General features: G+C 44.7%; 1 protein-coding gene across 6 annotated transcripts in view; it reads right to left on the minus strand.

The window, feature by feature from the left end:
• The window catches only part of LOC123996712 (trafficking protein particle complex subunit 8-like), an 85,211-nt gene that overhangs the window by 39,885 nt on the left and 35,008 nt on the right, over nucleotides 1-10,318 (minus strand). For all 6 annotated transcript variants that reach the window (XM_046300333.1, XM_046300334.1, XM_046300337.1 and 3 more), the window contains 3 exons: nucleotides 2,237-2,387; nucleotides 470-570; nucleotides 169-274 (listed from right to left, as the gene is read on the minus strand). In XM_046300333.1, coding sequence (XP_046156289.1) covers nucleotides 169-274; nucleotides 470-570; nucleotides 2,237-2,387 — 358 coding nt within the window. The remainder of the gene's footprint in view (nucleotides 1-168; nucleotides 275-469; nucleotides 571-2,236; nucleotides 2,388-10,318) is intronic.

The raw sequence follows: 10,318 nt of genomic DNA on the forward strand, positions 1-10,318 counted from the left end.
TGGTTAAAAACTGAGTTAAGTGTGTGTAAACTTCCGACTTCAACTGTATATGATACACGTAACATTCAATAATCTGACTTCCACAGAAATGCACAGAGCCAGAGGTCAATCTACAGAATAAAAACATAGAACCTGTGGTCCAAATGAGAAGTAGTGTGTTCTTCTCACCTCACTGGTCATCTTGATGAGGAGGGTAGCAGCATCAGAGTACTTGGCCTGACTCTTCAGTACCTCAGCACTGAACAGAGCACAACGCTCAGCTAGGACCTTGTTCCTGTGGGGTGGGACATTTATAAAACATTCATACACACTACCACAGGAGTTGGAGAGCCAGTGCAATGTAGTTGTGTGTTTTGTGACTTGTATGTGGCTGTTGAGCTATGAGGCTGGGTATTTTAGCTTCCTGGATATTGTTAATCAATGTGTGTTTTTGTGACAACTCATGCAGCTGTGTGTGTCAATGCCGTACTTGCACACATCTCTGTAGGTCTGAATTGCCGTGTCCATATAGTGTGCTGGATACGGCCGTGGAGCCCCACCCTGGAGAAACGCAGACACTGCTGCCATCTCCTACAGACAGACCGACAGAGAGCGAGAGAGAAAGAGATAACGAGAAAGAGGGTGCAGCAATATGAGAGGAGAATGACAACCATTTAAAATATATCCACTTCTCATATATTCAAATAACAATTAGTGTTGAGTGTCATAAGTGGTAATATGGTGGGTGTGTGGAGGATGGGAATGGTCACGTCACAGCTCCAGACCACATCAGACTGTCAAAAATATTCTGGCTATTAGAGTCTCAAACAAACGCACCTGTACGAGTTTCAAACACAAACAGGTCTGCTGTTAATATTCCCGTGACCCAGATAGCCATGAGGCGTGGCCGCATCGTTAACACAGCGGAATGCTAGGACAAACTTCACATTGCCTCTTTTACTAGTCTACTGTGGTAGATACCGCACTGCTCAGGACTCTGAGGTGCAGGAAAGATTGGTGTGTGCTCAGCCTCAGTATTGTACTGCATGTGCTACTGCTACTAAGCACTAACTTTCTGGCACCTGAACCTTTGCTCCTGCTGTGTCCTTTCTACAAGACTCTTCATTACCTTCATGACAATGTACTGTGTGTGTGTGTGTGTGTGTGTGTGTGTGTGTGTGTGTGTGTGTGTGTGTGTGTGTGTGTGTGTGTGTGTGTGTGTGTGTGTGTGTGTGTGTGTGTGTGTGTGTGTGTGTGTGTGTGTGTGTGTGTGTGTGTGTGTGTGTGTGTGTGTGTGTGTGTGTGAGCATGTACAGTATTCACTTGTGTTTATCTGTGTAGTTCGCTGATTGTGGCAGAAGAATCAGAATTAGCTCAGTAATATAGATGATTAAGATGTCTTATCTGCATAATATGCTTATTTGATTGAACTGTTGAACTCTTGTTATTAGAATGTATCCCTTTGGACTCTGGTGTTAGCAGTTGTACTTCCGCCCTCATATGGGCCTCAGTCATCTGGGAAGTCAGGCTTGTCTATCACATGTCCCTTTTGCTATGCAGAATATCAGAAAGAGGACAGGCTGGAACATTGTCTTCATATGTGAATGTGTCTTTACCTATTTTAAACCATGTGATTAAATGGGGAACCAATTACTTGTCTCCAGAATGTCTGTGCACCAGTCACTCCCTCCTTTGGACTTGGGGGAGATCAGGTCTGAGAAAAGGTGTGTGTGGTAGTGTCTGGAACCACAGTCATCTCTGATGTTGCACCTATCTTGGGATAGTGTATGACCCAGAGGCTCACTCCCCTCAGGACTTTACAATTGATTTATGCCATAGAATGAGTTGGTGTTTCTGTACTGTGAAGGACCAGGGACGAGATCTTCGGGGGCTAACTCTGTAGAATAAGAAAGGTCTTTAACAAATGCCATCTGGCTGGGGGATACTGCTTTCTCATATATCAAGTATCACCTTGTGACCCATTCCATACATCTGTTGTTTATCATGTAGACTAAGAAGGTGCATCTTTGCTATAAAATATATTTTACATTCTTTGTATGTCAGAGCTGCTCGCTGTTGAGTCAACCAGCCTCATTATTGCAGAGCAATTACTCTATGCCGCATTATAAATAAGTTGTGAATAAATTAATATCCTGATCAGTGATTGACCTTGTCTCTTCTTATTGATTAGAATTTCCACAAGTGTGTGTGTGTGTGTGCCACATCTCGCTCTCCCTTTCTGTGTGTGTGTTCTCACCAGCGCTCCAGCGGCATAGAGCATGGCCTGGTCAGATAAGAAGTCCTTCTTGGCCGTGTGGTAGCAGCTGTAGGCCAGCTCATAGTGCTGAACCAGGAAACACAGGTCAGCCATCTTCCTGATTTGCAGCTCAGGGGCTTCTGGATGATAGCTGATGACATCACACAGGGCAGAGGTCAGAGGTCATATACTCAGCTGAGGTATAGGTGGAGGCGTTAGAAAACACCATCCAAAGTCAGACTCAAATGGCACCCTATTCTCCTATTGACAGCAATACATTTGACCAGGGCCAACAAAGCTCTGGTCAAAAGTAGTGCACTGTAGTGAGTAGGGTGCCATTTGGGACACATCCAAACTGTGCAGTGCATTCGGTAAGCATTCAGACCCCCTAACTTTTTTCACGTTGTTACATTACAGCCTTATTCTAAAATTGATTAAATAAAATAAATCAATCTACACACAAAACCCAATAATGACAAGTGAAAAAAAGTATGATCATTTTTGCAAATTTATTAGAAATAAAAAAATCTTATTTACATAATTATTCAGACCCATTGCTATGAGACTCGAAATTGAGCTCTGTTTCCATTGATCATCCTTGATGTTTCTACAACTTAAATGGAGTCCATCTGTGGTAAATTCAATTGATTCTACAAAAGCTAAAGAACATATGCACATTCAGGTACTTTCTGCAGGTGCTGGACTTGTCAGCCAAATCTGGTTGCTTGTCATTGTACAAGCTGGACATCCTATTAGTTCTCTGAGACACATTGGAATAGAAATGGTCAATATGTCACACAGGGGAAGGGACATTGAGAGGAAACTTCAAGTAAATAAATATCACCTGGGAGCATGAGCAGTAGTGTGCTGCGTTTTAAATGAAATTGATTGGAAATCATTTGGAAAGGCACGCAGCAGTCAATATAAAGGTCCCACTGTTGACAGTGCATATCAGAACAAAAACCAAGCCATGAGGTCGAAGGAATTGTCCGAAGAGCTCAGAGACAGGATTAGGTCAAGGCACAGATCTGGGGAAGCGTACCAAAACATTTCTGCAGCATTGAAGGTCCCCACAAACACAGTGGCCTCCATCATTCTTAAATGGAATAAGTTTGGAACACCTAAGACTCTTCCTAGAGCTGGCTGCTGGGCCAAACTGAGCTATTGGGGTGAAAGGCCTTGGTCAGGGAGGTGACCAAGAACCCGATGGTCCCTCTGACTGAACTCCAGAATTCCTCTGTGGAGATGGGAGAACCTTCGAGAAAAACAACCATCTCTGCAGCACTCCACCTATCAGGACTTTATGGTATAGTAGTGGCCAGATGGAAATCACTACTCAGTAAAAAAGGCACATGCCAGCCCGCTTTGAGTTTGCTAAAAGGAACCTAAAGGACTCTCAGAACATGAGAAACAAGGTTCTCTGGTCTGATCAAAACCAAAATTGAACTCTTTGGCCTGAATGCTAAGAGTCACGTCTGGAGGAAACCTGGCACCATCCCTACGGTAAAGCAGTGTGGTGGCAGCATCATGCTGTGGGGATGTTTTTCAGCAGCAAGGACTAGGAGACTAGTCGGGATGGAGGGAAAGATGAATGGATAAAAGTACAGAGAGATCCTTGATGAAAACCTGCTCCAGAGCGCTAAGGACCTTAGACTGGGGCGAATGTTCACCTTCAAACAGGACAACAACCCCAAGCACACAGCCAATACAATGGCTTCGGGACTTGTCTCAATGTCCTTGAGTGGCCCAGAGGATCTGCAGAGAAGAATGGGAATAACTCCTCAAATACAGGTGTGCCAAGCTTGTAGCATCATACTCAAGAAGATTTGAGGCCGAATCGCTGCCAAAGGTGCTTCAACAAAGTACTGAGTAAAGGGTCTGAATACTTACAGAACCAATCAAAAGATGACAACTACCCATTCAAGGGTTTTTATTTTTACTATTTTCTACATTGTAGAATAACAGTGAAGACATCAAAACTATGAAATAACACATATGGAATTGTGACGACCCTCCCACTCTGTCTGCCGTATTCTGTCTTTGTTCTTGTTTTCTTATTAGGATGCCGGTGGGCGGAGTTGAGAGGGTCGTCAGCTACATGGGAAACACCTGGGCCAGGTGTCTCCCAGGATAAATAGACCTCTTCCACATTCATGGAGGAGACTCTCTCCATGCAGACACCCGTTGTAGATTGTGTTGTGGTTCTTGGTGGCCGTTTGTTTGTTTGCTTTGGCACCTTTCATCACCCTGCATTATCACATTCATGCATGCAAAACACTCACTTACACTACTGATTACTGATTACACACACCATTGTATATTATACTTAGTTACTTCTTTAATAAATATAGATTTTGCTACTCCTTATCTCCACGTTGTCTCCCTTTGTTACGGGCTTTGAGCCGGTTCGTGACAAGTGGGGGCTCATCCGGGATCTTTGAACTATTGGTTTGGGAGACCGTGGAGGTACGTGTTTGGATTGAATATGGTGTTTGAGTGTGATCGGCCCAGTATTGGTTGCCTTTTTTGTTTGGTTTGTGTGCTATGTTGGAGAGAGTATAATGGTTAGTTTCCAGGCCCTGCCTAGCCTGAACTCTTGTTCTACTTTCTGTTGGGACGTCAGTCTGAAGTGAGTAATCTGCTGTGTACCTCGGTGGGAGATTTGGGTAGGGTAGTGGAACTTGCTACCCGGAGCTATAGCCTTTTTCCCCTGATAGGTTTAGCGACGTGTTTCATTTTTTGGAATATGTTGGGCATGGTTAATGTTTGTTATTTTTGTGTGGTGTCTGTGGACTGAGCAGTTGTCTCGGGGGCACATCCGTGGCTTGGTGGAATTTGCCAGCATGCTGGGGAGTTCTATTTCCTTGCCAGCGGGCTACAGTGCGTAAATTCCCACCGCAAATCTGCACGAAGACTAGGGTTGAGTTATTGTAGGTTTTGGGGAAGCTCCATATCTCATCTCTCTTCTGTGGTGCTCAGGGTGATTGTCAATTCTCGGGTTGTGTTCTGGTGTGCTCAGCAGAAGGGAAGAGCGAGAATTGTTTTTTGTGTGATTATGGCGTCTTATGTAGATAAGTTCATTCGCTCTCCATCAGAGGAATTGTTAGATTTAGGTACTAAAGAACAGCTGTTGAAGGTCGCGGAACACTACAAGGTTGAGATTAGTGATAAACGTCTAAAGAATTCTATTAGGTTGATATTGAAAGCCAATCTGATGGAGAGTGGTATTCTTGAAGTTACCACCGGGCCAGCCTCTGCTGAGGATTTGTTGTCTCCCCATAACGTTACAATGGCCATTCCATCGGTTAGTCCTAGTAGCCTTCTTTTTGAACAGCAGAAAGAACTGCTTTTGTTACAGCTAGAGCATGATCGTGAGAAGCTAGAGCATGATCGTGAGAAGCTAGAGCATGATCGTGTGAAATATGAAAAGGAATTGGCATTTAAACAAGATATGGAGCGTGCTAAAATCAAGTTGCAACAAGAACGTATAGAGTTGGTTAGGGAAGGAAAGATCTCAGGGGAGAGTTTGTTTTGGGAAGGTCACCCAGATTTACCTAGGGGTAGTTCCGCTTTTGGTCGTGCCCCAGAGACATTTGATATTGTTGGGAACTTGCGGTTATTGCCTCGGTTTAATGAAAGGGACCCCGAGACATTCTTTTCGTTGTTTGAGCGGGTTGCTGACGCTAGGAGTTGGCCTGATTCTGACCGCACTTTAATGTTGCAGTGTGTGCTGACTGGTAAAGCGCAGGAAGCATATTCAGCTCTTAGTGTACACGACAGTGCCAGTTATGATAAAGTTAAAACAGCTGTGTTACAGATTTATGAATTGGTCCCTGAGGCTTACCGCCAACGATTTAGAACTTTAAAAAGGGACGATAACCAGACTCATGTTGAGTTTGCGCGACAGTTATCTTTACAGTTTAATCGCTGGTGTTCTGCCTCTGCAGTTGTGACTTTCCAAGGGCTGTGTGATCTGATTATGTTAGAGCAATTTAAGGACACAATTCCTGATCGTATTGCCACTTATATTAATGAACAGAAAGTAAAGAATGTTGCTGAAGCTGCGGTTTTGGCGGACGAGTATGTGTTGACTCACAAAAGTGTCTTTGCAAAACCCCGTATTCGGAAAGAGTGGGGGTGTTCGGATAGATTTGGGCTTCGCTCACCGAGATACTTTGATTCTCGGGCAGAGTTCTATTCAACTAGGGTTGAACCTGACTCCCATGGTAAGGCTGACTTTGGGCAGGAGTGTCACTACTGTCAAGGTTCAGGTCATTGGAAAAACGAATGTCCACTTCTCAGGTCAAAGGGTGCTTACGCTAAATCTAAGCCTGCTGCGTTAGCTGCACCTGTTCCACATCAGTTCATTCTTGACTCATTTCCTCAGGCCCAGGAGAATGTGAAAGTCCATATTGATCCAGACTATTTACCTTTCATTACAGAAGGTTTTGTGTCTATGTTAGGAAGTAAAGACCTAGTGCCAGTGAAGATCCTGAGAGACACAGGTGCCTCTGAATCATTTGTGTTGGAGTCTGTGTTACCCTTTTCTGCTGAGACTGATTCGGGAATAGTGTTCTAATTAGGGAATAGGTTTGAACACTCTGTCAGTTCCATTGCATAAACTGATGTTGGATTGTGGGCTGGTGAAGGGTGAAGTTGTTGTGGGGGTGCGTCCTTCATTGCCTATTGAGGGTATCGACGTTATCCTTGGGAATAACTTAGCAGGTGAGCGGGTATGGCCAGTTGTGTTTCCATCTCTAGTGGTTTCCACTAAGCCGTCATTTGTTGGGATTCCTGATGAGAGTGTACAGAGTTTCCCAGAGGTGTTCTCTGCGTGTGCAGTGACACGTTCTATGAGCCGTGGCGAACTAGTCACTGCGCCGACTAATGATAATAATACAAAGTATGTCACTGTTTTCCCTGTTATCCCGTTATCTGTAACCCGCTCAGATCTAATCAATGCTCAACGGATGACCCCACGTTGGAAGAGTTGCGTGATCAAATTGTGCCTATAGAACAGTTGGGAGATGTCGCCCATGGCTATTTTCTCCAAGAGGATGTCCTGATGAGAAAGTGGGTGTCTCATGATAGTGTTTTTCTGGGGAGGCAATTAGTCAGGTTGTTGTACCAGTTAAGCTTCGTGAGTTGGTGTTGGAAACTTCTCACAGTGACGTTGCTGGACATATGGGGGTGAGGAAAACCTACAATCGCATATTAAGACATTTCTTTTGGCCTAGATTAAAGAGGGATGTTTCTGATTTTATCAAAACTTGTCACACCTGTCAATTAACTGGTAAGCCTAATCAAGCTATTAAACCAGTACCATTGTTTCCTATTCCTGTACTCAGCCAACCTTTTGAGTATCTAATTATTGACTGTGTGGGTCCTCTGCCTCATTCTAAAAAGGGTAGCAGTTACCTGTTCACTGTGATGTGTCAGACCACTAGGTTTCCTGCTGCCTATCCTCTCCGATCTATCACGACTAAATCGGTGTTAAAAGCTTTGACTCAGTTTCTCTCATTGTTTGGAATCCCTAAGGTCATTCAGAGTGATCAAGGATCTAATTTTACCTCTAATCTGTTTGGTCAGGTTCTTCAACAGCTTCATATTAAACACAATGTGTCTAGCGCCTATCACGCGCAAAGTCAAGGAGCACTGGAACGTTTCCATCAAACACTTAAGTCTTTGTTGAGAGCTTATTGTACTGAGATGGATAAGGATTGGGAGGAGGGGTTGCCTTGGTTACTGTTAGCCGCTAGGGAAGTTTCACAGGAGAGCACAGGTTTCAGTCCAAATGACCTTGTGTTTGGACATAGGGTGCGTGGACTTTTATCTGTTCTCCAGGATGACTGGAAGTCTCCCGAGCCTCCTCAGTCCCTGTGTTCGTATGTGTGTGATTTCCGGCGACGGCTGTATGCCGCTGGTGAAATGGCTAAAGAGAAGTTATCATCTTCACAGGATAGGATGAAGGGCATATTTGATCGCCGAACTGAGCCTCGTCACTTTAGTCCAGGTGACCAGGTTCTTGCTCTGCTGCCAATTGTTGGTTCTCCTTTTCAAGCCAAGTTTCAAGGTCCATATACAGTGGTGCGCCAGTACACTGAGCAAAATTATCTAGTTGCCACTCCAGAACGGAGGAAAGCACACCAGCTGTGCCATGTAAATCTGTTAAAACCCTATTATGCACGTTCCTCTGAGACTGAACAGTGGGATTCTACAGAGGACGGTAAACCTGTTCTTTTGGCTGATACCGTTGTTTCCTTGGGTTCTTGTCGTGCTAGATCTGTGCATGAGGAGGAAGATGTTCCTGGTCCTGACGATTGTATATTGCAGGGTAGATTGAAAAATTCAGAAACACTGGATATTTTAGACAGTCTTCTCACTCACCTACCTGTTGATGAGCGGAAAGAGATGGTTGGTCTGATTCAGAGATTTCCAGGTTTATTTTCTGATACACCTACACGTACAAACTTAATAGAACATGATATTGACATTGGAGGTGCTGACCCCATTCGTCAGCGGTTCTATAGAGTTTCTTCAGAGAAACTACGTTGTCTGGATGCTGAGGTCAAGTACATGCTGGAGAGTAAGATAGCAGAGCCTTCTTTCTCCAGTTGGGCTTCTCCCTGTATCTTGGTCAGTAAACCGGATGGAACAAACCGTTTTTGTACGGACTACCGTAAGGTAAACAGTGTCACAAAGCCAGATTCATTTCCTCTTCCTCGGATGGAGGACTGTGTTGATCAAGTCGGTGCAGCTAAGTTTGTGAGCAAATTTGACCTGTTAAAAGGCTATTGGCAGGTGCCACTGACGAGTAGGGCACGTGAAATCTCTGCCTTTATTACACCCTTTGGTCTGTACTCGTATTCAGTTATGAGTTTCGGTCTGCGCAATGCACCTGCCACTTTTCAGCGACTTATGAACAGGGTTGTCGCCGGTCTGACCGGGTGCGCTGTTTATTTGGACGATGTAGTGATCTATGCAGATACTTGGGAAGAACATCTGTCCCGTATTCAAGCCTTGTTTGAACGTCTGGCTGCAGGTCGCCTCACAATCAATCTGGCAAAATGTGAGTTTGCTCAGGCGACCGTTACATACCTTGGAAAAGTGGTTGGGCAGGGTGAAGTGCGTCCTGTTCGGGCTAAAGTGGTGGCTATTGATGCTTTCCACCACCAACTACTAAAAGGAACTGATGCTGTTTCTTGGGCATGATTGTTATTACCGTAGTTTTGTAATAACCTCTACTGTCATCACAGATATGCTGAAAGCTAAGGCTGTTTACGTTTGGTCTAGGCCACGCTTTTGAAGATTCAAAGTTGCAATTTGGCTGCTCCTCGCGGATTTGTCATTTACCTTGCAGGTGGATGCCTGTGTCAATTTGGCAAGCAGATGTGTCTGGGATTGAGAAGCCTGTGTCAAAAAGTTTGATTATCAGTTGAACTATTCGGTTATTGAAAAGAGGCCTAGCACTCATTTGGGCGCAGAGGCCTGTGTCAATTTGGGGCGCAGAGGCCTGTGTCAATTTGGGACGCAGAGGCCTGTGTCAATTTGGGACGCAGAGGCCTGTGTCAATTTGGGACGCAGAGGCCTGTGTCAATTTGGGACGCAGAGGCCTGTGTCAATTTGGGACGCGGGAGGCTGGTATGTTGTTCCGGGGTCCTTGTTGGTCCCCGGTTTTATGGGGGAATGTGACGACCCTCCCACTCTGTCTGCCGTATTCTGTCTTTGTTCTTGTTTTCTTATTAGGATGCCGGTGGGCGGAGTTGAGAGGGTCGTCAGCTACATGGGAAACACCTGGGCCAGGTGTCTCCCAGGATAAATAGACCTCTTCCACATTCATGGAGGAGACTCTCTCCATGCAGACACCCGTTGTAGATTGTGTTGTGGTTCTTGGTGGCCGTTTGTTTGTTTGCTTTGGCACCTTTCATCACCCTGCATTATCACATTCATGCATGCAAAACACTCACTTACACTACTGATTACTGATTACACACACCATTGTATATTATACTTAGTTACTTCTTTAATAAATATAGATTTTGCTACTCCTTATCTCCACGTTGTCTCCCTTTGTTACGGGCT

This window comes from Oncorhynchus gorbuscha, linkage group LG15, assembly GCF_021184085.1.
Source record: "Oncorhynchus gorbuscha isolate QuinsamMale2020 ecotype Even-year linkage group LG15, OgorEven_v1.0, whole genome shotgun sequence".
Classification (NCBI taxonomy): Eukaryota; Metazoa; Chordata; class Actinopteri; order Salmoniformes; family Salmonidae; genus Oncorhynchus; species Oncorhynchus gorbuscha.